Below are 22,913 nucleotides of genomic sequence, written 5' to 3'. Positions count from 1 at the left end.
TTTAGCGTTCTGTAGCGATCACTATCTGATAGGCACTGTAGCGATCTCTGTGGACTGTGCTGAAAATTTTGGCAGTAAAAGTCACTATCTTAGTTCTTATGATTCAGTCGCAAAACAAGCTCGAACGAATTCGTGTCTACCCTGATCTGTGAGTGGTTTCGCTTTCTATATAAAGTACATAAGTATTAAATTTGAATCAGTCTTATACAAGCTTTTACTCTGGTTACGCCCATTTAATTTGTTTCCAAAAGACTCAACTATAGCGTGGATTGAAGAGAGCATTTGCTTCAGATGCCGGTTGATCTCCTTAAGCATTCCGATTGTTTGTGTATATATACATATTTATGCATGTGTACGTGACCACAATCTTGTTGTACCTGTTACTCGTAGAGTAAAAGGGTATACTAGACTGTTCAGAATGTATGTATCAGGTAGAAGGAAGCGTTTCCGACCCCTTAAAGTGTATATATTCTTGATCAGGATCACTAGCCGAGTCCATCTAGCCATGTCCGTCTGTCTGTCCGTCCGTATGAACGCTGTGATCTCGGTAACTATTAAAGCTAGAAATTTGGGATTTGGCGAGTAGAGTCGTGAAACCGCACAAACCGTCCGAACCCGTAACGCCCACAATTTTCATGATAGAAAAAATAAAAAAAATTTTTTTTTTAATTGAAAAGATTTTCTTATTAGTTTTGTCAATACCTATCGATTAAAACAAAAAAGTTGCCATCTCCCTTTGGCCCCTTCAGCTGAGTAACGGGTATCTGATAGTCGAGGCACTCGACTATAGCGTTCTTCCTTGTTTTTCTCCGTGCGTCTGGTAAAACAAGCTGCTGTATACCCTTTAAGAGTAGATGTTATTCTAGCTAAGATCAACAGGGGCGAGATAGATCGCCGATAAAGATGGCTTCCAGCGGTATACAAATGCAATGCTGCTCTTGCTCGGTATTGTCGGTTACTTTGGCTGTCCTATCTTATCTTGAATATAACTTTTTTGTTTAAGTTCAACTTTTCACCAAAATGTTAAAGATAAAAGACTTAAAAAACAAAAAAGAATGTCAAGAGTATTTTTTTATGATTTTTGATTATTAGTCAGTTTTTTGTTGTTATAAGGTTTTTAAATTTTCATCTTATATATTTATTATGTTTTATTGTTTTTTTTTTTATATATGATAATGTTATAAAAAAAAAAGTTTGGTTTAAAATAATAAACTTAACATTTTTTGCAGTTATAACAATTGTGAAATTGACAAATTAACTCATGACTTTTAGTCTCCCTTTAAGCTAAAAGTAATGCCTTTTTTTTAATTGTATAAGCTAATAAAATGTTTTTATAAAAGGGAATATATAGTATGTACACGATTTTGTTCCCATTTTCGTTAAATAATTTTGGTTTTTTTAACATTCTGATAAGAAAATAAAAATGAATATTTATCAAAAAATGCTGATAAAAATCGTTCTTGCGTGAAACAGATGTCAGTTGACCTTGAAAAGTTGTATACCCTTGGCAATCCTATAAACATGAAGCGGCTTGCCAATTCTTGGAAATTTCATTATGCACAATACCGAGAATTCTAATTTAGACAGTTCTGCGAATTGAAATAAAAACAACTCATTCGTGTTTTGAATCGCACATACACATACAATGAGATCGATATGGATCGATACGTCAGTAGACGGCGAACAGTGACTTTTATACAATCCCATTTTCGCGTTCCATTATCCACTGTCCAAATATGCATGCATATAAAAAGCTGAAAATGTATTGGCCAAACAGACTAAGAAAACAAAAGACAGAAGTATACATTGTATACATATTCATACTCGCCATAAATGTGGGAAAAGATTGTTCCCCAAATGATCTTAATTTCCAGAGAATTTAATAATTAAAAATGTTTCCCCCAATTTAACTTTATATACGCTGAATTTTATATAGACATATGTATGTTTATGCTCGTAAAAAAATCGTAAACGCAGATTAAAAGTTCTGCCCACTCCTCAACAATATAAATGGCCTTATACTCTTTAACTAATTCAACATAACATTTTTTTTATTATACCCGTTACTCGTAGAGTAAAAGGGTATACTAGATTCGTCGGAAAGTATGTAACAGGCAGAAGGAAGCGTTTCCGACCCCATAAAGTATATATATTCTTGATCAGGATCACTAGCCGAGTCGATCTAGCCATGTCCGTCTGTCCGTCTGTCCGTCTGTCCGTCTGTCCGTCTGTCTGTCCGGATGAACGCTGAGATCTCGGAAACTATAAGAGCTAGGCTATTGAGATTAGGCGTGCAGATTCCTGAGCTTCTTACGCAGCGCAAGTTTGTTTCAGCAGAGTGCCACGCCCACTCTAACGCCCAAAACGGTGGCTCCTACAGTTTTCATGCTAGAATAAAAATTTTAACTGAAATGTCTTGTTCTCATCAATACCTATCGATTGACCCAAAAAAAAGTTTGCCACGCCCACTTGAACGCCCACAAACCGCCCACAAACTTCAAAAAATCGTAAATATGAACGCGGATATCTTGGAAAATATCAAAGATTGAGAAATGGGATTTCAGATTTAGATTCCTTAGGCGAATATGCCACGCCCACTAGAACGCCTACAAACCGCCCAAACCTGTGGCGCCCACAATTTTTACGCTAGATCAAAAATTTTAACTGAAATGTATTGGTCTTGTCAATACCTATCGATTAATCCAAAAAAAACTTTGCCACGCCCACTCTAACGCCCACAACGCTTAAATCTGTCTACCGCCGGTAGGTGGCGCATTTCAATCTCGCTTCGCTGCTTGCATATCTCCATTTTCCTTTGGTCCCTTTAGCTGAGTAACGGGTATCTGATAGTCGAGGTACTCGACTATAGCGTTCTTCCTTGTTTTTTTTTTTATTTATCGTTAATCGTTGATCAACCAACTTAATGGCTATAAAACGTTGTATACGACAACAACAATGATGTATTTTCTAATACCTTCTCTGATCAGAATTTGATCATGAATGACCTAACATCTCTAGTTTTTCTTTTACAGAAAATGCGGTTACTCATAGGATTACTTGCCACCGTTCTACTGACGTTGGTTGAAAAATCAACTGCTGATATTCCCGATTGCGATTTCTATGATACTGTAGATATTTCAGATGCTGAAAAGTTTTCTAACGGATCGTACCTGTATGACAGCTTACTGATTCCCGCCAATTTGGTGGGTGAATATGACTTCGAGATTTTGCCTGATGGAACAAAAAAATTCGGTTCGAGGCACATGAGAGGATGTGCCTGCAAACTAAGGCCCTGCATTAGATTTTGCTGCCCTCACAATCACAAAATGAAGAGCAGCAAATGCGTTGGAGAAATGTCATTAGACGAACTGGAGAGCCACAATCGCTACGTGAACGTGACCCTCAACAACGGAACGGTGGCCAAAAGACACTTTAAAGAGGATCTAGTCGTCCAATCGGATCTGCCCTTGCCCTGTGGTGACGAAAGCATGCATTACGCAGATCACACAAGGCCTGGAAACGGCTTCACACTGTTCGAGGTTCATTTTGCTGGTATATCTACCAAATGCCGAGCTTAATCGTTATTAATCTTCCCTAGAATGGAACCTTTTTTCGGGCTTGGGACAGTGCGTACTTGAATAAGGCGCAATACTGCGTTCAGCACATTGAATTTCAGGGTGATAGTATTCGCATTGCTCCCCACTTTTGCCATCTTGATACTGAACCCTCGAAAACCGGGCAGAGCGTCGGTAAGCTATAATTTTTATTTTACTTTAGGCTCTTTTTGACATCCACCGCCTTTCTCTTCCCATAGTGATGATAATATCATTGATATGTATGGTTCTCACGATCAGCGTGTACCTCTACGTGAAGAAGCTACAGAACTTGCACGGAAAGTGCTTTATGTGCTACATGGTCGCCCTGTTCATGGTTTACCTACTCCTGCTCCTCGACTTGTGGCACGTGTTTAAACTACCCTCCACCATATGCACCACATCAGGTTAGCTTATAGCGATTACGGGGCCTTGAAGCAGATAAATAGTAACACCACCTTTTGTTATATCAATTGTAGGATTTCTGGGCTACTTTTTCGTCATGGCCGCGTTCTTTTGGCTTTCTGTCATTAGTCTGCATCTCTGGAACACGTTTAGCGGCACCGCCCATTCGCTGAATCGATTCCTGCCTGAACATCGATTTCTGGCCTACAACAGTTACGCTTGGGGCATGGCACTGGCTATGACCGGTGTCACCTTCCTGGCTGACAAGGTTATAGAGGACAGGGACTGGGCACCTCGTATGGGCACCACTCAGTGTTGGATCTACAGTGGGTTCTGATATCCGTTTGAAATGTGGTGGTAGGACCTTCATGCAACTTCCTTTTTCATCCTCAGCTGGCGACAACGTTGTCTTGCTGTACTTCTATGGGCCGATGTTACTGCTGATTGTTTTCAACATAACCATGTTCATCCTGACTGCTATTCGCATTGTAAAAGTAAGGAAGGAAGCCCAGAACTTTTCCCAACAGCAAAGAAGAACCAACAAGCTGAACTCGGACAAACGAACGTAACGTTAACATGGCACTCATATCTTAGCGTTTCAAGTACCTCTCATGATCCCACAACAGTTACACCTTCTTCCTGCGTCTCTTCATCATCATGGGTTTGTCGTGGAGCTTGGAGATTGTGTCCTTCCTTGTGAGCCGTGACTCTTTCTGGCCTAAGGTTTTGGTGGTGGCCGACTACTTAAACTGGTCCCAGGGCACCATCATATTCGTGCTGTTTATCTTGAAGCCTAGCACTCTAAAACTCTTAAAGGATCGGTAAGTAATCTGTGGTTCTGAAAATAGATCGAGTAACCAGGTACCATCATTATCTTTGAATGAGCAGCATTAAGGGAAAGAAAGAGGAAGATCGTGACAGCGAGGAAGAGATCTCGCTTGATAATACGAAATTTGACCCAAGTATCCTGTAATAGGTAATCCAAAGAGAATTGGTTTTCTGTGTTATGTTGGTGCTGGATACCCTCTTTTTACTACCACTAACTACCCTCGATCTTGAATGTCTTGTCGAAAATCGAATTATGCTAATCCAACGGGCTTTCCCCATATATGTCTTGACTCACGTGTATTTCTTGGCTTTAACATTTCGCTTAGCATGGTGTTTGCCTCAGTCGTTACATAACCTTAATTTTGCATGATGTGTGGGCTTATTAGGTCCTTATTTTATGTCACACTTATAATGCCTTTTTCATCCTAGGGGACAACCAAAATACACCTGGAGTGCCATCAATACGAAATCGAGAGAAAGTTGAAGTGCGCCTTCTGCAAGTGGGGGTCTGTATTTGAGTATTTATTGGTAGGAAGTCTCATTTCTTCCTAGCCTACAACTGGAAGATTTTCGAAGTTTTAAGGATGGAGCAGCACACGTACTCACTCGGAACCTTAACTACCTCAAATTTTACACGGCTTAAGAATAAGAAACATTTTATTACGACCAGCTGTACGCATTTTCTAAAATTTACATAAATTTCTTATAAACTTTTTAAATGTTTTGTGTTTACTTTCCTTGTGCTGAACCAGTAGTTAGGAAGTTTTAAGGTTATAGTACGACTACCAGAAGAGAGGGTGTGATTCGATAAGGAATATACCTTTATTTAGAGCTCCTAGATATAAAGTCTCCATTCTACTTAACATACAACTGAAAGTTTATCAGAGGGCAACCTTTTCGGCTTAGCCCAGTCACTCGCAACTTTAACTACCTCACATTTTACCGAAGAACTAAACGTTTAGTTTAAAATGAAGAAATACATTTGTCTTTGGAAAAGCAACGTATTTTTCTCGTGACTAACAAGAATTTTTCGTATGAATAAATATCAAATAACAATAATCACATAATTATGAAAAATTTATGACTAGTCCTTTTTATACCCTTGCAGAGGGTATTATGATTTCAGTCAGAAGTTTGCAACGCTGTGAAGGAGACGTTTCCGTATATATATTCTTGATCAGCATCACTAGACGAGTCGATCTAGCCATGTCTGTCTGTCCGTCTGTCCGTCCGTTTCTTCGCAAACTAGTCTCTCATTTTTAAAGCCATCGGGCTGAAACTTTTTCAAAGGTCTTATTTATTTTGCATGTAGTATATAAGTCGGAATTAGCCGGATCGGACAACTATATCTTATAGCTCCCATAGGAATAATCGGAAAAAATTTGTTTGTTAAATTTTTTCTTTGGTGTTTTTTAACATATAAACTCCTATGCTTGGAAATATCATATTTTAATTAGTTCTGAATTTTGAATTTAATTTCATCAAAATCGGACGACTATATCATATAGCTGCCATAGGAACGATCGGAAAATTGGTGAGAAAATAATATGAGACAAATTACAGCTTCGGTGTTTTTTAACATATAACCTCATACGCTTGGAAATAACGTTTTTTAGTTAGTTCTAAATTTCGATATTAGTTTTATCAAAATCGGACGACTATATCATATAGCTGCCATAGGAACGATCGAAAAATTGGTGAGAAAGTAATATGAAACATATTATATTATATTATATTATATTATTACGCTTGGAAATAACATTTTTTTATTAGTTCTGAATTGCGAATTTCATTTTATTAAAATCGGACGACTATATCATTTATCTGCCATATGAACTATCGGAAAATTGGTTGGAAAATACTATGAAACAAATTATAGCTTCGGTGTGTTTTGACATATTATCTTATCAGGAGTATCATTTTTTGCATTTTTAAATTTAATAATTATAACTGCAGGGATATACAAACTTCGGCTTGTCGAAGTAAACATCCTTTCTTGCTTAAATATTAAAATAAACTATTTAACCTTTGTTTTATTTGTTCGTATCGTGTTGTTTGTAAAAATTAGTGAAGCGTTTAAAAAAAAAAAATATTTATGACTTATTTTTTTCCATGCCCAACTTTTAATGGGCAATTCGGAATTTTTTTGTGATTAGTATATATATTTTCTTAGAATTCATTGTTTGTTTTGCAGTATTATACATTGTTTCATACCATTTGATTTTGAGTTTATTTAAAATGGTCAAATCACTTTCTTATATTATCTTGTATTATATATATATATATTAAAAGTGTATGAGTGGAATGAAATTTTATACACTCCTGCCCATATTTATACGACACCTCGACAATTTTAGTTTTTTTGGGAAAGCAAAAGAAAGCCAAAATGAGTATGCAGAACGAAAGCTGTATTAATTCTGCTTTAATTCTGATCTTCTTATCTCTGGTTGCATCTTGCGTTTTCAAGTAGCGGTAACAAAAGCTCAAAAACTCCATTTTTGCTATACCTGCAATTGTAACAAAATTATACGACACTTATCAATTTTGTTTGATTTAAGTAATGTTTTAATGTTTAAACTGTTATTTAATAATTAATTTGGCCACCATGAGCCTTTCCTACCTCAAAAAGCCTTTTAGGCATTGAATTTATCAAATTTTTTAATAAATTTATATCTAAAAGACCCCATTGAGCCAAAATTTCTTCCTTAAGGCTTTCAACGCTCTCAAACTGGGTGTTATTGGCGTACACTCGCCTGGCTAAGAGTCCCCTTATGTTTTCAATGGGGTTTAGATCCGGAGAGCACGTTGGCCATTCCAAAAAACTTACATTGTGAACATTTAGGAAGCCCAGCGTCTCTCTGCTCCTGTGAATTGATGCGTTATCCTGCATGAAAACAAGGTTTCTGTCCATATTTGTTTCCAAATATCTCTAATCAAACAAAATTAAAAAGTGTCGTATAACTTTGTTACAATTGCAGGCATAGCAAAAATGGAGTTTTTGAGCTTTTGTTACCGCTACTTGAAAACGCAAGATGCAACCAGAGATAAGAAGATCAGAATTAAAGCAGAATTAATACAGCTTTCGTTCTGCATACTCATTTTGGCTTTCTTTTGCTTTCCCATTCTCCTACGAGGGTCGAAACTAAAATTGTCGAGGTGTCGTATAAATATGGGCAGGAGTGTAGTTCACATAAACACTTCACATAATCATCATGCAACCCCAGCTTAATTTAATTTAATTAATTTAGAGCTTATCAAACAAAAATATGACGAAACAAAATCACTGTGAACGGCAAACCAAGTAGTGACGAATAGCATAGGGAGTGCGCTTTTATTTATATTAAAAGTCATATGTTTTTTTTTTGAGAAAGATACAATATATGTTAAATTGTACCGAACTGATTCTGCGCTGTTTCCTTTCTTGCCGCTGGGCTTCTCCAGGACAACGCCTCTTGAATGCCTCAACGGGTCGTTCGCTCGCCTTTCCTGATTAGTAGCTTAGCGTTCTGGCACTCGGGGTTTTGGGCAGTTGCTGTTCGGGAACTTCGCCGGTAATCGCAGGGCTCTCCAGGCCAACGCCCCTTGAAACCACAAATCGATTCACCGCTCGTCCTTCACTCCAGGTCCTGCTTGGTCGGGCAAGGTACGCTGGGTCTTAGACAACTTTCCTCCCCGAGCTCGCGGTAGATTACTTGGTTGACTGACTGTTCACTTTGGTATTTTGACTGATCTTGATGGTTTGACTCCTCGTGATCGTGCTTCAAGCGCTGGGCCCACTTATACAGGGCTCCTGGTACCGTTAATTCTTGGCATCTGCGCATGGCACCACTTCAAAGTCCAAAGTCCGCGGTTTAACCGTTCGACCTTTCGCCCTCTGCAAAGGACCCCACACTAAGGTGCTAAGCGCGGCGATCTACCGTTAACCCTCCGCTCTTTCTCTCCAAGCTCTCTTTCCTCGTACTCTCCAAACTCTCTGGAGCCGAATTCTCCAAGCTCTCTTGTACTAAATTCTCCAAATTCTCTCTTGATTTGAATTCTCCAAACTCTATTGAACTGAATTCTCCAAATTCTCTTGAACTGAATTCTCCAAACTCTCTAGAACTGAATTCTCGAAACTCTCTTGAACTTAATTCTCCAAACTCTCTCTTCCCGCAGTGCCGTTACTACCCGTATTCGCCGCGTATTCGTAAGCGGCCGGCCATCTGTTGCTGCTGCTGCTGAGATTTGTGGGGAGTTATTCAACTCCTCACAAAGTCGAATTAAATTAAATTTTGCAGATGACGGCAGGGAATGGGAAGAGCTATCCCAGCTACCCAAGAACAATTTTTTCAGATTTAACGATGGTCTATTAAGAACTTATTTGTGTAAGAGTTTTTTGCAGGGACCGAAAATAATCATTTTTTGTGAGTGTTATATTGAAAAGAGTTCTGTGATTCTAACTTATACATGCCACCATTTTTACTCTCGTCCACGAAGGCTGTATAAATTACTCAATTTGAAGAGAAAATAACAGTCTAATTACTCTTGCCGGCAAAGTATCTAAAAATCATCCAAATTAGTAGGTCATTATACCCGTCTGTCCGTATGAACGCTGAGATCTTGGAAACTATAGGTGCTACAATACTGGGATTAGGCATGCAGATTCCTAAGATTCCTGCGCAGCGCAAGTTTGTTTCAGTAGAGTGCCACGCCCACTCTAACGCCCACAAACCGCCCAAAACTGTGGCTCCTACGGTTTTGATGCTAGAATAAAAATTTTAACTGAAATGTATTGTTCTCATCAATACCTATCGATTGACCAAAAAAAATTTCCCACGCCCACCCTAACGCACATAACGCTTAAATCTGTCTACCGCCGGTAGGTGGCGCATTTCAGTTTTGCCTTGCTGCTTGCTTTTTTCCATTTCCCTTTGGTCCCTTTAGCTGAGTAACGGGTATCTGATAGTCGAGGCACTCGACTATAGCGTTCTTCCTTGTTATACCCGTTACTCGTAGAGTAAAAGGGTATACTAGATTCGTCGGAAAGTATGTAACAGGCAGAAGGAAGCGTTTCCGACCCCATAAAGTATATATATTCTTGATCAGGATCACTAGCCGAGTCGATCTAGCCATGTCCGTCTGTCCGTCTGTCTGTCTGTCCGGATGAACGCTGAGATCTTGGAAACTATGAAAGCTAGGCTACTGAGATTTGGCGTGCCGATTCCTGAGCTTCTTACGCAGCGCAAGTTTGTTTCAGTAGAGTGCCACGCCCACTCTAACGCCCACAAACCGCCCAAAACTGTGGCTCCTACAGTTTTCATGCTAGAATAAAAATTTAAGCTGAAATGTATTGTTCTCATCAATACCTATCGATTGACCCAAAAAAAAGTTTGCCACGCCCACTTTTACGCCCACAAACCGCCCACAAACTTCAAAAAATCGTTAATATGAACGTGGATATCTCGGAAACTATCCAAGATAGAGAATTGGGATCTCAGATTTAGATTCCGTAGCCTTGTGCGCAGCGCATGTTTGTCACGCAAATACGCCACGCCCACTCTAACGCCCACAAACCGCCCAAGCCTGTGACGCCCACAATTTTCGTGCTAGATAAAAAATTTTAACTGAAATGTATTGGTCTCGTCAATACCTATCGATTGATTTAAAAAAAACTTTGCCACACCTACTCTAACGCCCTCAACGTTTAAATCTGTCTACCGCCGGTAGGTGGCGCATTTGCTGCTTGCATATCTCCATTTTCCTTTGGTCCCTTTAGCTGAGTAACGGGTATCTGATAGTCGAGGTACTCGACTATAGCGTTCTTCCTTGTTTTAAATTAAAATCACCAATAATGATTATTCATGGTCCCTGGTTTTTTGTGCGTTTCGTTACTTTTTTGATTGCGTAGTGAGTAATATTTTTATCCCGCAGTCTGAAACATTCTGTAGAGTGCATCAGTCAGGACTGAACCTTTGCAAGACCCTCATGGTTAAGGCGCTTGCTTTTGTAGGTTTTCATTTATGTAAGTTTTTTTTTGTACGATCCATTGAAGTTCTGTGTGTGTATTCCAAATAAATCAAATTTTCAAAGGTTTTAAGGCACAGGTGCAAGCGACCCGGAAGCCTTTTGGGAATTAGCGTATCTGTAGGATTCTGTACAATACAATTTTACTTATAAAAGTGTCTGTCGGCAAATTTAAGAAAATTTTTGAAAATGCGGCTAATTTTTGGATCGTTTGCCGCTGTAATTTTGCTGTTAACGATTAAAACAACAAGAGCGGAGATAATTAATTGTGACTTTTACGACACTGTGGATATTTCAAGTGGTGAAAAGTATCCGAACGGTTCGTACTTATATGACGGCTTACTGATTCCCGCCGACTTGGTGGCTGAGTATAACTTTACGCTTTCGCCCAATGGCTCCAAAGAATTTGTGCCGAGCTACATGAGGGGGTGTGCCTGCAAACTAAGGCCCTGCATTAGATTTTGCTGCCCTCACAATCACAAAATGAGGAGCAGCAAATGCGTTGGTGAAATGTCAATAGACGAACTGGAGAGCCACAATCGCTACGTGAACGTGACCCTCAACAACGGAACGGTGGCCAAAAGACACTTTAAAGAGGATCTAGTCGTCCAATCGGATCTGCCCTTGCCCTGTGGTGACGAAAGCATGCATTACGCAGATCACACAAGGCCTGGAAACGGCTTCACACTGTTCGAGGTTCCTTTTGCTGGTATATCTGCCAACTGCCGAGCTTAATCGCTTTTGATCTTCCCTAGAATGGAACCTTTTTTCGGGCCTGGCGCAGTGCGTACTTGAATAAGACGCAATACTGCGTGCAGCACATTGAATTTCAGGGTGATAGTATTCGCATTGCTCCCCACTTTTGCCATCTTGATACTGAACCCTCGAAAACCGGGCAGAGCGTCGGTAAGTTGAAATTTTTTTATACCCGTTACTCGTAGAGTAAAAGGGTATACTAGATTCGTCGGAAAGTATGTAACAGGCAGAAGGAAGCGTTTCCGAACCCATAAAGTACAGATATTCTTGATCAGGATCACTAGCCGAGTCGATCTAGCCATGTCCGTCCTTCCGTCTGTCTGTCCGTCCGGATGATCGCTGAGATCTCGGAAACTATAAGAGCTAGGCTATTGAGATTAGGCGTGCAGATTCCTGAGCTTCTTACGTAGCGCAAGTTTGTTTCAGTAGAGTGCCACGCCCACTCTAACGCCCACAAACCACCCAAAACTGTGGCTCCTACAGTTTTCATGCTAGAATAAAAATTTTAACTGAAATGTATTGTTCTCATTAATACCTATCGATTGACCCAAAAAAAGTTTGCCACGTCCACTTGAACGCCCACAAACCGCCCACAAACTTAAAAAAATCGTTAATATGAACGCAGATATATTGGAAAATATCAAAGATAGAGAAATGGGATTTCAGATTTAGATTCCGTAGGCTTGAGCGCAGCGCAAATTTGTTACGCGAATATGCCACGCCCACTCTAACGCCCACAAACCGCCCAAGCCTGTGGCGCCCACAATTTTAGGTGGCGCATTTCAATCTCGCTTTGCTGCTTGCATATCTCCATTTTCCTTTGGTCCCTTTAGCTGAGTAACGGGTATCTGATAGTCGAGGTACTCGACTATAGTGTTCTTCCTTGTTTTTATTTTATGTTGACTCTTTTTGACATCCACCGCCTTTCTCTTCCCACAGTGATGATAATATCATTGATTTGTATGGTTCTTACGATCAGCGTGTACCTCTACGTGAAGAAGCTAAGGAATTTGCACGGAAAGTGCTTTATGTGCTACATGGTCGCCCTGTTCATGGTTTTCCTACTCCTGCTCCTCGACTTGTGGCACTTGTTTAAACTACCCTCGACCATATGCACCACATCAGGTTAGCTTATAGCGATTATGGGGCCTTGAAGCAGAAAAGTAGTAACACCACCTTTTGTTATATCATCTGTAGGATATCTGGGCTACTTTTTCGTCCTGGCAGCGTTCTGTTGGCTTTCTGTCATTAGTCTGCATCTCTGGAACACGTTTAGCGGCCCTGCCCATTCGCTGAACCGCTTTCTGCCTGAACATCGATTTCTGGCCTACAACAGTTACGCTTGGGGCATGGCACTGGCTATGACCGGTGTCACCTTCCTGGCTGACAAGGTTATAGAGGACAGGGACTGGGCACCTCGTATGGGCACCACTCAGTGTTGGATCTACAGTGGGTTCTGATATCCGTTTGAAATGTGGTAGTAGGACCTTCATGCAACTTCCTATTTCATCCTCAGCTGGCGACAACGTTGTCTTGCTGTACTTCTATGGGCCGATGTTACTGCTGATTGTTTTCAACATAACCATGTTCATCCTGACTGCTATTCGCATAGTAGAAGTAAAGAAGGAAGTCGAGAACTTTTCCCAACAGCAAAGAAGAACCAACAAGCTGAACTCGGACAAACGAACGTAAGGTTAACATGGCACTCATATCTTAGCGTTTCAAGTACCTCTCATGATCCCACAACAGTTACAGCTTCTTCCTGCGTCTCTTCATCATCATGGGTTTGTCGTGGAGCTTGGAGATTGTGTCCTTTCTTGTGAGCCGTGACTCTTTCTGGCCTAAGGTTTTGGTGGTGGCCGACTACTTAAACTGGTCCCAGGGCACCATCATATTCGTGCTGTTTATCTTGAAGCCTAGCACTCTAAAACTCTTAAAGGATCGGTAAGTAATCTGTGGTTCTGAATATAGATCGAATAACCAGGTACCTTCCTTATCTCTGAATGAGCAGCATTAAGGGAAAGAAAGACGAAGAACGTGACAGCGAAGAAGATATCTCGCTTGATAACACGAACTTTGACACAAGAATCCTGTAAGAGAGAATTGTTTTCTGTGTTATGTTGGTGCTGGATACCCTCTTTATACTATCACTACCAACGGGCTTGCCCCATATATGTCTTGACTCAGGTGTATTTCTTGCCTTTAAAGTTTCGCTTAGCATGGTGCTTGCCTCAGTCGTTACGTAACCTTAATTTTGCATTATGTGTGGGTTTATTAGGTCCTCATTTTATGTCACACTTATAATGCCTTTTCCATCCTAGGGGACAACCAAAATACACCTGGAGTGCCATCACTACGAAATTGAGAGAAGGTTGAAGTGCGCCTTCTGCAAGTTGGGGTCTGTATTTGAGTATTTATTGGTTGGTAATTTTACACGGGAGCTTAACGTGTAAATTAAGAATAAGAAACATTTTATTACGACCAGCTGTACGCATTTTCTAAAATTTAAATAAATTTCTTATAAACTTTTCTAATGTTTTGTGTTTACTTTCCTTGTGCTGAACCAGTAGTTAGGAAGTTCCAGGTTATAGTACGACTACCAGAAGAGAGGGTGTGATTCGATAAGGAACATACCTTTATTTAGAGCTCCTAGATATAAAGTCTCCATTCTACTTAACATACAACTGAAAGTTTATATAGTATATCAGAGGGCAACCTTTTCGGCTTAGCCCAGTCACTCGCAACTTTAACTACCTCACATTTTACCGAAGAACTAAACGTTTAGTTTAAAATGAAGAAATACATTTGTCTTTGGAAAAGCAACGTATTTTTCTCGTGACTAACAAGAATTTTTCGTATGAATAAATATCAAATAACAATAATCACATAATTATGAAAAATTTGTGACTAGTCCTTTTTATACCCTTGCAGAGGGTATTATGATTTCAGTCAGAAGCTTGCAACGCAGCGAAGGAGACGTTTCCGTATATATATTCTTGATCAGCATCACTGACGAGTCGATCTAGCCATGTCTGTCTGTCCGTCCGTTTTTACGCAAACTAGTCTCTCACTTTTAAAGCTATCGGGCTGAAACTTTTTCAAAGGTCTTATTTCTGTTGCATGTAGTATATAAGTCGGAATCAGCCGGATCGGACAACTATATCGTATAGCATAGGAATAATCAAAAAAAAATTTTTTTTTAATTTTTTCTTTGGTGTTTTTTAACATATAATCTCCTATGCTTGGAAATAACATTTCTTAACTAGTTCTGAATTTCTAATTTAATTTCATCAAAATCGGACGACTATATTAGCAGGTCGATCTAAGCGAGTCGATCTAGTCATGAGTCCGTCCGGATGAACGCTGAGATCTCAGAAACTATAATTTCGGAAACTATAAGAGCTAGGCTATTGAGATTTCGCATTCAGATTCCTGAGCTTTTTACGAAGCGCAAGTTTGTTTCAGCAGCGTGCCACGCCTACTTTAACGCCCATAACCATAAATTTAATAATTATAACCGCAAGGGTATACAAGCTTCGGTTTGTCGAAATAAACTTCCTTCTTGTTTAAATATTAAACCTTTAAACCTTTAAATATTAACCTTTGTTGTGTTTGTTCTCATCGTGATGTTTGTGAATATTAATGAAGCTTTATCACATGTTTTCGCGAAGCAATTTATAATGTTATGTTTTTTACTAGCCCCCAGGTCCAAATATTCTAGTGCAACATAAAAATATAATGACTATGACGAATTTTTTTTCCTTGCCCAACTTTTAATGGGGAATTTGGAATTTTTTTGTGATTAATATATATATTTTCTTAGAATTCATTGTTTGTTTTGCAGTATTATACATTGTTTCATACCATTTGATTTTGAGTTTATTTAAATTGGTCTTGCATTCTAAAATTAAGACTGTAAGTGATTTCTTATATTATCTTGTATAATATATATATATATTATATATAGATTAAAAGTGTATGAGTGGAATGAAATTTTATAGTTCACATAAACACTTCACATAATCATCATGCAACTCCAGCTTAATTTAATTTAATTAATTTAGAGCTTATCAAACAAAAATATGACGAAACAAAATCACTGTGAACGGCAAACAAAGTAGTGACGAATAGCATAGGGAGTGCGCTTTTATTTATATTAAAGGTCATATGTTTTTTTTTTGAGAAAGATACAATATATGTTAAGTCGTGCGGCTAGCTCAGAAGATTGTGTGTTCGTCCCACCAAATGTATATGACGTGACTGCCCCGTAGATCAGTGAGAAAACACAGGGTTTGAGTAATGACAGTGGGTTTTATTCTCGTGTTATTAATACAGCGGGTGTGTGGCTGGGCTGGCCCCGGTATCTCCTCGCTCTGGTTCCACAGGCTGCTGATGTTCCTCGTCCTGGCCTGTCGACGCGTTGACTTGACGACCGCTGGCTCCTGTGTCTCGGGATGGTGGTAGTGGCCGCCTCTGCTCGCTTGCCGACGCGCTGCCTCGGGGTCGCTTGTCGCGCCTTGGACTCGCAGAGAGATCGGCCTTGTGGGCTTAGGGAAGCGTCAACAAAGGCCAACGCCTTTCGAGGCAATACCTGACCCTTGCTCTGTCCCGGACGGACCCGCTAGGTTCTTGCTCAGATCGCGCTGACAGTCAAGGCTAATGCCAGGATGCTGCCTAGCAGTTCACTTCGCTTTACGCCTAGCGCAGACGAACGCTCCACCCGGCTTCACCCTAATGCTTGACGTCCGCGACGCTCCTTCACTCCAGGTCCTGCTTGGTCGGGCAAGGTACGCTGGGTCTTATCTCGCGGTTCCTCGTCACCGGCCTTTTTCGCTTGACTCTGACAGACCCGCCGGGCGATTCGCCAGTCTTGTGTTTCAATTCGGATTCAATTCAATTCCACTTGTGTCTCAATTCGGAGATTCCTGATGTCCCAATCCCGAACGTCTCGACGTGGCGATCTTGCTCCTTGTATGCTTCCCACGGCGCTGCTTCCAACGACTCGCCTTGTTGTGTCTCCCTCGTAGATTATTTGGTTGACTGACTGTTCACTTTGGTATTTTGACTGATCTTGATGGTTTGACTCCTCGTGATCGTGCTTCAAGCGCTGGGCCCACTTATACAGGGCTCCTGGTACCGTTAATTCTTGGCATCTGCGCATGGCACCACTTCAAAGTCCAAAGTCCGCGGTTTAACCGTTCGACCTTTCGCCCTCTGCAAACGGCCCCACACTAGGGTGCTAAGCGCGGCGATCTACCGTTAACCCTCCGCTCTTTCTCTCCAAGCTCTCTTTCCTCGTACTCTCCAAACTCTCTTGAGCCGAATTCTCCAAGCTCTCTCATCCTAAATTCTCCAAATTCTCTCTTGAACTGAATTCTCCAAACTTTCTTGAACTGAATTCTCCAAACTCTCTTGAACTGAATTCTCCAAACTCTCTAGAACTGAATTGCCCAAACAATCTTGAACTTAATTCTCCAAACTCTCTCTTCCCGCAGAGCCGTTACTACGCGTATTCGCCGCGTATCTGGTAAGCGGCCGGCCATCTGTTGCTGCTACTGCTGAGATTTGTGGGGAGTTATTCAACTCCCCACAAAGTCGAATTAAATTAAATTTTGCAGATGACGGCAGAGAATGGAAGAGCTATCCCAGCTACCCAAGAACAATTTTTTTTACAGGGACCGAAAATAATTATTTTTTGTGAGTTTTATTTTGAAAAGATTTCTTATACATGCCACTATTCTTACTCTCGTCCACGAAGGCTGTATAAATTACTCAATTTGAAGATAGATAACAGTCTAATTACTCTTGCCGGCAAAGTATCTAAAAATCATCAGAATTGGAAAAAGAAATACCAGAATATCTTAGTAGGTCATTTAAAATTAAAATCACCAATATTTATTGTTTATAGTCCCTGGTTTTTTGTGCGTTTCGTTACTTTTTTGATTGCGTAGTGAGTAATATTTTTATCGCGGACTGTGAAACATTCTGTAGAGTGCATCAGTCAAGACTGAACCTTTGCAAGACCCTCATGGTTAAGGCGCTTGCTTTTGTAGGTTTTCATTTCTGTAATTTTTTTTTGCTGCGATCCATTAAGTTCTGTGTGTGTATTCCGAATAAATCAAATTCTCTTAAGTTTTAAGGCGTAGGTGCAAGCGACCCGGAAGCCTTTTGGGAATTAGCGTATCTGTTGGATTCTGTACAATACAATTTTACTTATAAAAGTGTCTGTCAACAAATTTAAGAAAATATTTGAAAATGGGTCTAATTTTTGGATCGTTTGCCGCTGTAATTTTGCTGTTAACGATTAAAACAACAAGAGCGGAGATAATTAATTGTGACTTTTACGACACTGTGGATATTTCAAGTGGTGAAAAGTATCCGAATGGTTCGTACTTATATGACGGCTTACTGATTCCCGCCGACTTGGTGGCTGAGTATAACTTCACGCTTTCGCCCAATGGCTCCAAAGAATTTGTGCCGAGCTACATGAGAGGGTGTGCCTGCAAACTAAGGCCCTGCATTCGATTTTGCTGCCCTCACAATCACAAAATGAAGAGCAGCAAATGCGTTGGAGAAATGTCAATAGACGAACTGGAGAGCCACAATCGCTACGTGAACGTGACCCTCAACAACGGAACGGTGGCCAAAAGACACTTTAAAAAGGATCTAGTCGTCCAATCGGATCTGCCCTTGCCCTGTGGTGACAAAAGCATGCATTTCGCAGATCACACAAGGCCTGGAAACGGCTTCACACTGTTCGAGGTTCATTTTGCTGGTATATCTACCAAATGCCGAGCTTAATCGCATTGATCTTCCCTAGAATGGAACCTTTTTTCGGGACTGGGACAGTGCGTACTTGAATAAGACGCAATACTGCGTGCAGCACATTGAATTTCAGGGTGATAGTATTCGCATTGCTCCCCACTTTTGCCATCTTGATAATGAAACCTCGAAAACCGGGCAGAGCGTCGGTAAGCTATAATTTTTATTTTACTTTAGGCTCTTTTTGACATCCACCGCCTTTCTCTTCCTACAGTGATGATAATATCATTGATATGTATGGTTCTCACGATCAGCGTGTACCTCTACGTGAAGAAGCTACAGAACTTGCACGGAAAGTGCTTTATGTGCTACATGGTCGCCCTGTTCATGGTTTACCTACTCCTGCTCCTCGACTTGTGGCACGTGTTTAAACTACCCTCGACCATATGCACCACATCAGGTTAGCTTATAGCGATTACGGGGCCATGAAGCAGTTAAATAGTAACACCACCTTTTGTTATATCATCTGTAGGATTTCTGGGCTACTTTTTCGTCATGGCCGCGTTCCTTTGGCTTTCTGTCATCAGTCTTCATCTCTGGATAACGCTTACCAGCCCCCCCTGGATAGAGCGTTTCTTGCCAGAGCACCGTTTTCTGGCCTACAACAGATACGCATGGGGCTTGGCTCTAGCTCTGACCGGTGTCACCTTCCTGGCTGATAATGTCATAGAGAACAAGGATTGGGCTCCTCGCATCGCCACCACACAATGTTGGATCTATAGTGGGTTTCAATATCATTTGCAGTTACCTTGACGGGGATTTATGCAGCTTCTTTCTTCACCCACAGCTGCAGACAATGTTTCCTTTCTCTACTTTTACGGACCAATGGTGTTGCTAATTGTGTTCAACACAGCCATGTTCATCCTGACGGCTCTAAGTATAATGGGAGTAAAAAAGAAAGTCAGGAAGAATAAGGTCAACTCGGACAAGCAGATGTGAGTCCGATGATATATAAAAGGATTTTTAAAATATCTTCTGTGATCTATTATCCCATTTCAGTTACACTCTTTATCTGCGGCTTTTCATTCTCATGGGTTTGACGTGGAGCTTCGAGATAATCACCTTTTCTGTGCGAAAGAATATGTTTTGGGCTAGAATGTTTCAGGTGGCTGACTATTTAAACTGGTCCCAGGGTATCATTATATTTGTGCTGTTCGTTTTGAAGCCTGACACTCTAAAACTCTTAAAGAACATGTAAGTATTCTATGGTTTCGTAGAACAACCAGGTCCTCTGCCTGGCCAGCATTGAGGGTGGGAATAAGGAAGGCCGTGACATCGAAGAACAGATCTCGGTTAGAAATTCGAATTTACACCCAAATATCCGAAATGTCTAAAAAGTTTTGCTTCGTTGTTAATTTGGTGTTGGAGACCCTCATTTTACTACTACTAAAACACCGTTCAATGATTCATCGTGTTTGTCTCAGTCCTTACTAAGCTATAAGTTTAGTTTACATTTTAAAAAGTCCTTATTTTCATGTTGTACTTATTATACATATTTCTTTCTAGAATTTATCCAAACAACACGATCAAAGCCCACAATACGAGATCGAATGAATGTCGAAGTACGACTTGCGGAAGTGAGGATAAAAGCGGAGCTTAGATCAATTTGAGGCTGTGAACAAGGAACCTCGCCACTCTTTAACTGGATGAATCTCTTTTGTTTCGAGCGATGAATCAGTATTTCTTTCTGCTTTATCAGTTGTTTGTCAACGTTTTAAAATGGAAAAATCAGAGTAATAACACTTTATTTGTAATCAGAACGGAAAGATGTATGACACATCAGCATAGAAATAAAAAGACCCAAGCCAGTAACATTTTTAATTTAAAAACACCTTCTATTGAGGCACAAATGTAATGAAATAAGTATTTTTGAGATAAGTAAGAAGAAACTATAGAACTATAGTCAAGTGCCTAGACTATCCTTTACTCTAATAAACAATTTGAAAATAAATATGCCTTCAGATAGCACCAGATGACCATGTAAAGCCTCCTCTAACCTTAATATGTATCATCGGTAAATTGGGGTGTCAGAAAAGTCCTTGCTTTTGCTGCCCATCCGTTAGATGCTCGTCACCTTCCGGGATCGGGTTCCCTGGCCCAGCTGCACAATCTGGCTCACCAGCCATTGATGGCCACGAGAGCCGCTTAGATGCAGACCAGAATCACAAACGAGCTTTGGGGAGCTGTACAACTGTCACTACACAAGTCTGCGGAAATGATCCTCTGGGATCCACTGCCTTCCGCCGCTGTTGCGAAGATCTGCTGGAATCCGGAGACAACTTGTATCTGAAGTTCTTGTCCCCGCTTATGGAGCGCGAAGGGTGAGTTAATAGTTATCATTTTTATCATTATACGCATTATACGCATGAGGACTTGCTTTTGCAGCCCGAGGACCCAAGTCTAGCTCTCGAGTAGTGCATCCGCGCACTGCATCCTTGTGTTGGGACCTTCGTTGGAGGTATTCCAGCCCGCCCACGAGTGGATGAGCAAAATGAAGGTGCCGATATAAAGGCTGTGCAGAGGCCATGGACTTGTGGGGCTATCGCGCACTTTTCTCCGGAATCTTTGAAAAAGCAATTTTAATAAATATATAAAACTTTGAAAATGAAAACGTTTTTTAGTTATATTTTTTGATAAAAACAATACAAGAGAATTTACAAAATTTTATTTTTAATTTTAAAATTAAATTTTATTCCATTTTGCATTTAATTTTAATGCACAGTTAATTTATAAAAATAACTATTTGTAATATATTCTTATTTATAATAAATTATTTATAAGCAAAATATATGCAAAAATTATAAAATTAATAAACTTTACAAGTAAGATTTAATAAAATTCAAAAACTCACAGTGGCTCTGAAACGATGTTGTCTTTATATCGGTTTTCCTAAGCTAAGCTTTAGCTTCAACTCAAAAAATGCAATATTTTTGAATCAAGGCGCCAAGTGTTCTTCCTCTTCATGAACATGAGTCATGATTTTCCTGAGCTGGTAACACCAACATCTTCTTTCTCTTTGACCCCTTTCCCATTAAGATGAGACAGCATTTTTTCGGTCTGGCAACGCTTGATTCTTTTAATTTGCCAGTGGCAACGCTTGATTCTTTTAAATTCTGAGAAATTTTAAAATATGGTTTGGGTCCAGGCTTAATGTAATTCGTTTGTTTTTTACGTGTAAAGTAAAGATATATCTTAGTTTGGTATTTAATACTTACCGTTTATAAAGGCAGCCGAGGTCCCAATACAAAGGCCCCCGGAATATTTATTTGGAGTTCTACTGACATCTGCGCGACTTCGCCATACCTACCAGCCCGACTTGGCTGCCCAGCAACCGGTGTCCGTTTGACCCGTACTAACGACCAGCCAGAAAAGCCTTTCACAGTCGACTCCGACGACATCAAGCATTTCCCGGGGAATCCGTATCGCTGCTGGCCTCCGGCGAGAAGTCTTCCGCCCGGGCTATCATTGCCTCCAGGCCCGGCCCAATAGTGGCTGAAATTTAGAAAAATTAAATACACGTGTACCTTGATTATATATATTGAAATTTACTTCCCTGTTTTGTGAATTTATCCGGAGTTAGACCCGAGAGCCTTGTTTGTCCTCGTTGTTTGCCTAAAATTTAGAAGGTCGCGAGCATTAGTTTTAAATGGTATAGCTTACAGTGCAGTTACGTACCTCTTGGCCTGTCCCTTCTTTTCCCTTGGAGCTCCTCAGGATTAGGTGACCATACACATACGCATCGCGTATGTTCCTTTGAGGGCCGCGTTTCCATGCGAGCTCTACCAATACATGACTGGTAGAGCATAGTTTCCGCGGCGCCTCTACCCTTTTCCAGCAAAACCAGTCCTCTGCTTTGACCGCGTAAATATTGAAGACGGCGGCCAGGTTTCGGTCTTAAAAGCTGAGGAAGGATAGATCTGTTAAGAGGAGCATGTATATAAACGATTGTACTTACGATATTTATTAAACCTTTGTAATCCCCACAATGTGTGAGTAAACTTTCCCAGTGGGGGAGATGGAACCGCCGTAGTCGCGAGGAGGGGGCTCCTGCCGACTGAGAATGGGTTGTGCCCTGCAGCACCTCGAGGGCATCCATGGTTGGGTGGGAGCGATTGGCTAGGTCACCGATAGCCACCAAATGTAATCCATTTTTCCGTCATTATTTGTAGTTTTGTTGGTTTGTTTACGTTTTTGTCATTAGTGATGACCGATAGTTTAGTAATGTGAGACCGTGAAGTTATCGATATTTATGTTGCGAGCTGTGGCATTAGGGGTACTCTGCCCTGAGAAAAGACTGAGCTAGCGGCACTGCCACCGAAAAAAACAGTTCGTAACATATACAAGTAAAATACAAATAAATGTAAGCATTACAATAAATAGCTTAAGTTCCAGCTAGCGCTTATCGGAGCTCTGCACCAAGGGTTGGGACTGCAATACCTATCGATAGTCATCAGGAATATCCGATATAACTAGTATTAAAATACAAAAAAACAAAAATATCAAAAA

At 40.4% G+C, this 22,913-nt stretch overlaps 4 protein-coding genes across 6 annotated transcripts; 3 read left to right on the top strand and 1 right to left on the bottom strand.

Moving 5' to 3' along the window:
- The first annotated feature begins 48 nt into the window (after nt 1-48).
- Nucleotides 49-5,545, top strand: LOC119550282 (probable G-protein coupled receptor Mth-like 3). The gene is made up of 9 exons (XM_037858872.1): nt 49-148; nt 3,033-3,539; nt 3,599-3,749; nt 3,815-4,000; nt 4,073-4,324; nt 4,392-4,563; nt 4,625-4,819; nt 4,887-4,974; nt 5,256-5,545. The coding sequence occupies exons 2-8, from the start codon at nt 3,036-3,038 to the stop codon at nt 4,969-4,971; spliced, it is 1,545 nt and encodes a 514-aa protein (XP_037714800.1). The 5' UTR covers nt 49-148; nt 3,033-3,035; the 3' UTR covers nt 4,972-4,974; nt 5,256-5,545.
- Nucleotides 5,546-10,917: 5,372 nt separating this feature from the next.
- On the top strand, nt 10,918-13,961 carry LOC119551445 (probable G-protein coupled receptor Mth-like 3). The gene is made up of 7 exons (XM_037860787.1): nt 10,918-11,525; nt 11,585-11,735; nt 12,525-12,710; nt 12,783-13,034; nt 13,102-13,273; nt 13,335-13,529; nt 13,907-13,961. Exons 1-7 carry the CDS (start codon nt 11,019-11,021, stop codon nt 13,959-13,961), a joined length of 1,518 nt encoding a protein of 505 aa, XP_037716715.1. The 5' UTR covers nt 10,918-11,018.
- A 3,746-nt stretch (nt 13,962-17,707) lies between these two features.
- LOC119550283 (probable G-protein coupled receptor Mth-like 3) lies at nt 17,708-20,054 on the top strand. The gene is made up of 7 exons (XM_037858873.1): nt 17,708-18,347; nt 18,406-18,556; nt 18,622-18,807; nt 18,880-19,128; nt 19,195-19,342; nt 19,407-19,601; nt 19,914-20,054. Exons 1-7 carry the CDS (start codon nt 17,841-17,843, stop codon nt 20,005-20,007), a joined length of 1,530 nt encoding a protein of 509 aa, XP_037714801.1. The 5' UTR covers nt 17,708-17,840; the 3' UTR covers nt 20,008-20,054.
- Nucleotides 19,595-22,583, bottom strand: LOC119550284. 3 transcript variants are annotated; one of them, XR_005219446.1, is made up of 5 exons: nt 22,363-22,583; nt 22,083-22,308; nt 21,623-22,019; nt 21,259-21,520; nt 19,764-20,970 (listed from the first exon to the last, which is right to left on the bottom strand). XR_005219446.1 is itself a non-coding variant. In XM_037858874.1 (3 exons), exons 1-3 carry the CDS (start codon nt 22,501-22,503, stop codon nt 21,937-21,939), a joined length of 450 nt encoding a protein of 149 aa, XP_037714802.1. In that variant the 5' UTR covers nt 22,504-22,583; the 3' UTR covers nt 21,623-21,936. The 3 variants fall into 3 exon arrangements, 1 of the variants encoding a protein (XP_037714802.1); XR_005219447.1 differs by lacking the exon at nt 21,259-21,520 and having other exon boundaries at nt 19,595-20,970; XM_037858874.1 differs by lacking the exons at nt 19,764-20,970; nt 21,259-21,520.
- Between the last annotated feature and the right edge of the window lie 330 nt (nt 22,584-22,913).

The sequence above is a fragment of the Drosophila subpulchrella genome, chromosome 2R, assembly GCF_014743375.2.
Source record: "Drosophila subpulchrella strain 33 F10 #4 breed RU33 chromosome 2R, RU_Dsub_v1.1 Primary Assembly, whole genome shotgun sequence".
Taxonomy (NCBI): domain Eukaryota; kingdom Metazoa; phylum Arthropoda; class Insecta; order Diptera; family Drosophilidae; genus Drosophila; species Drosophila subpulchrella.
Note: the sequence above shows the minus strand (reverse complement) of the source record. Positions and strands in the feature narration are given on the sequence as shown.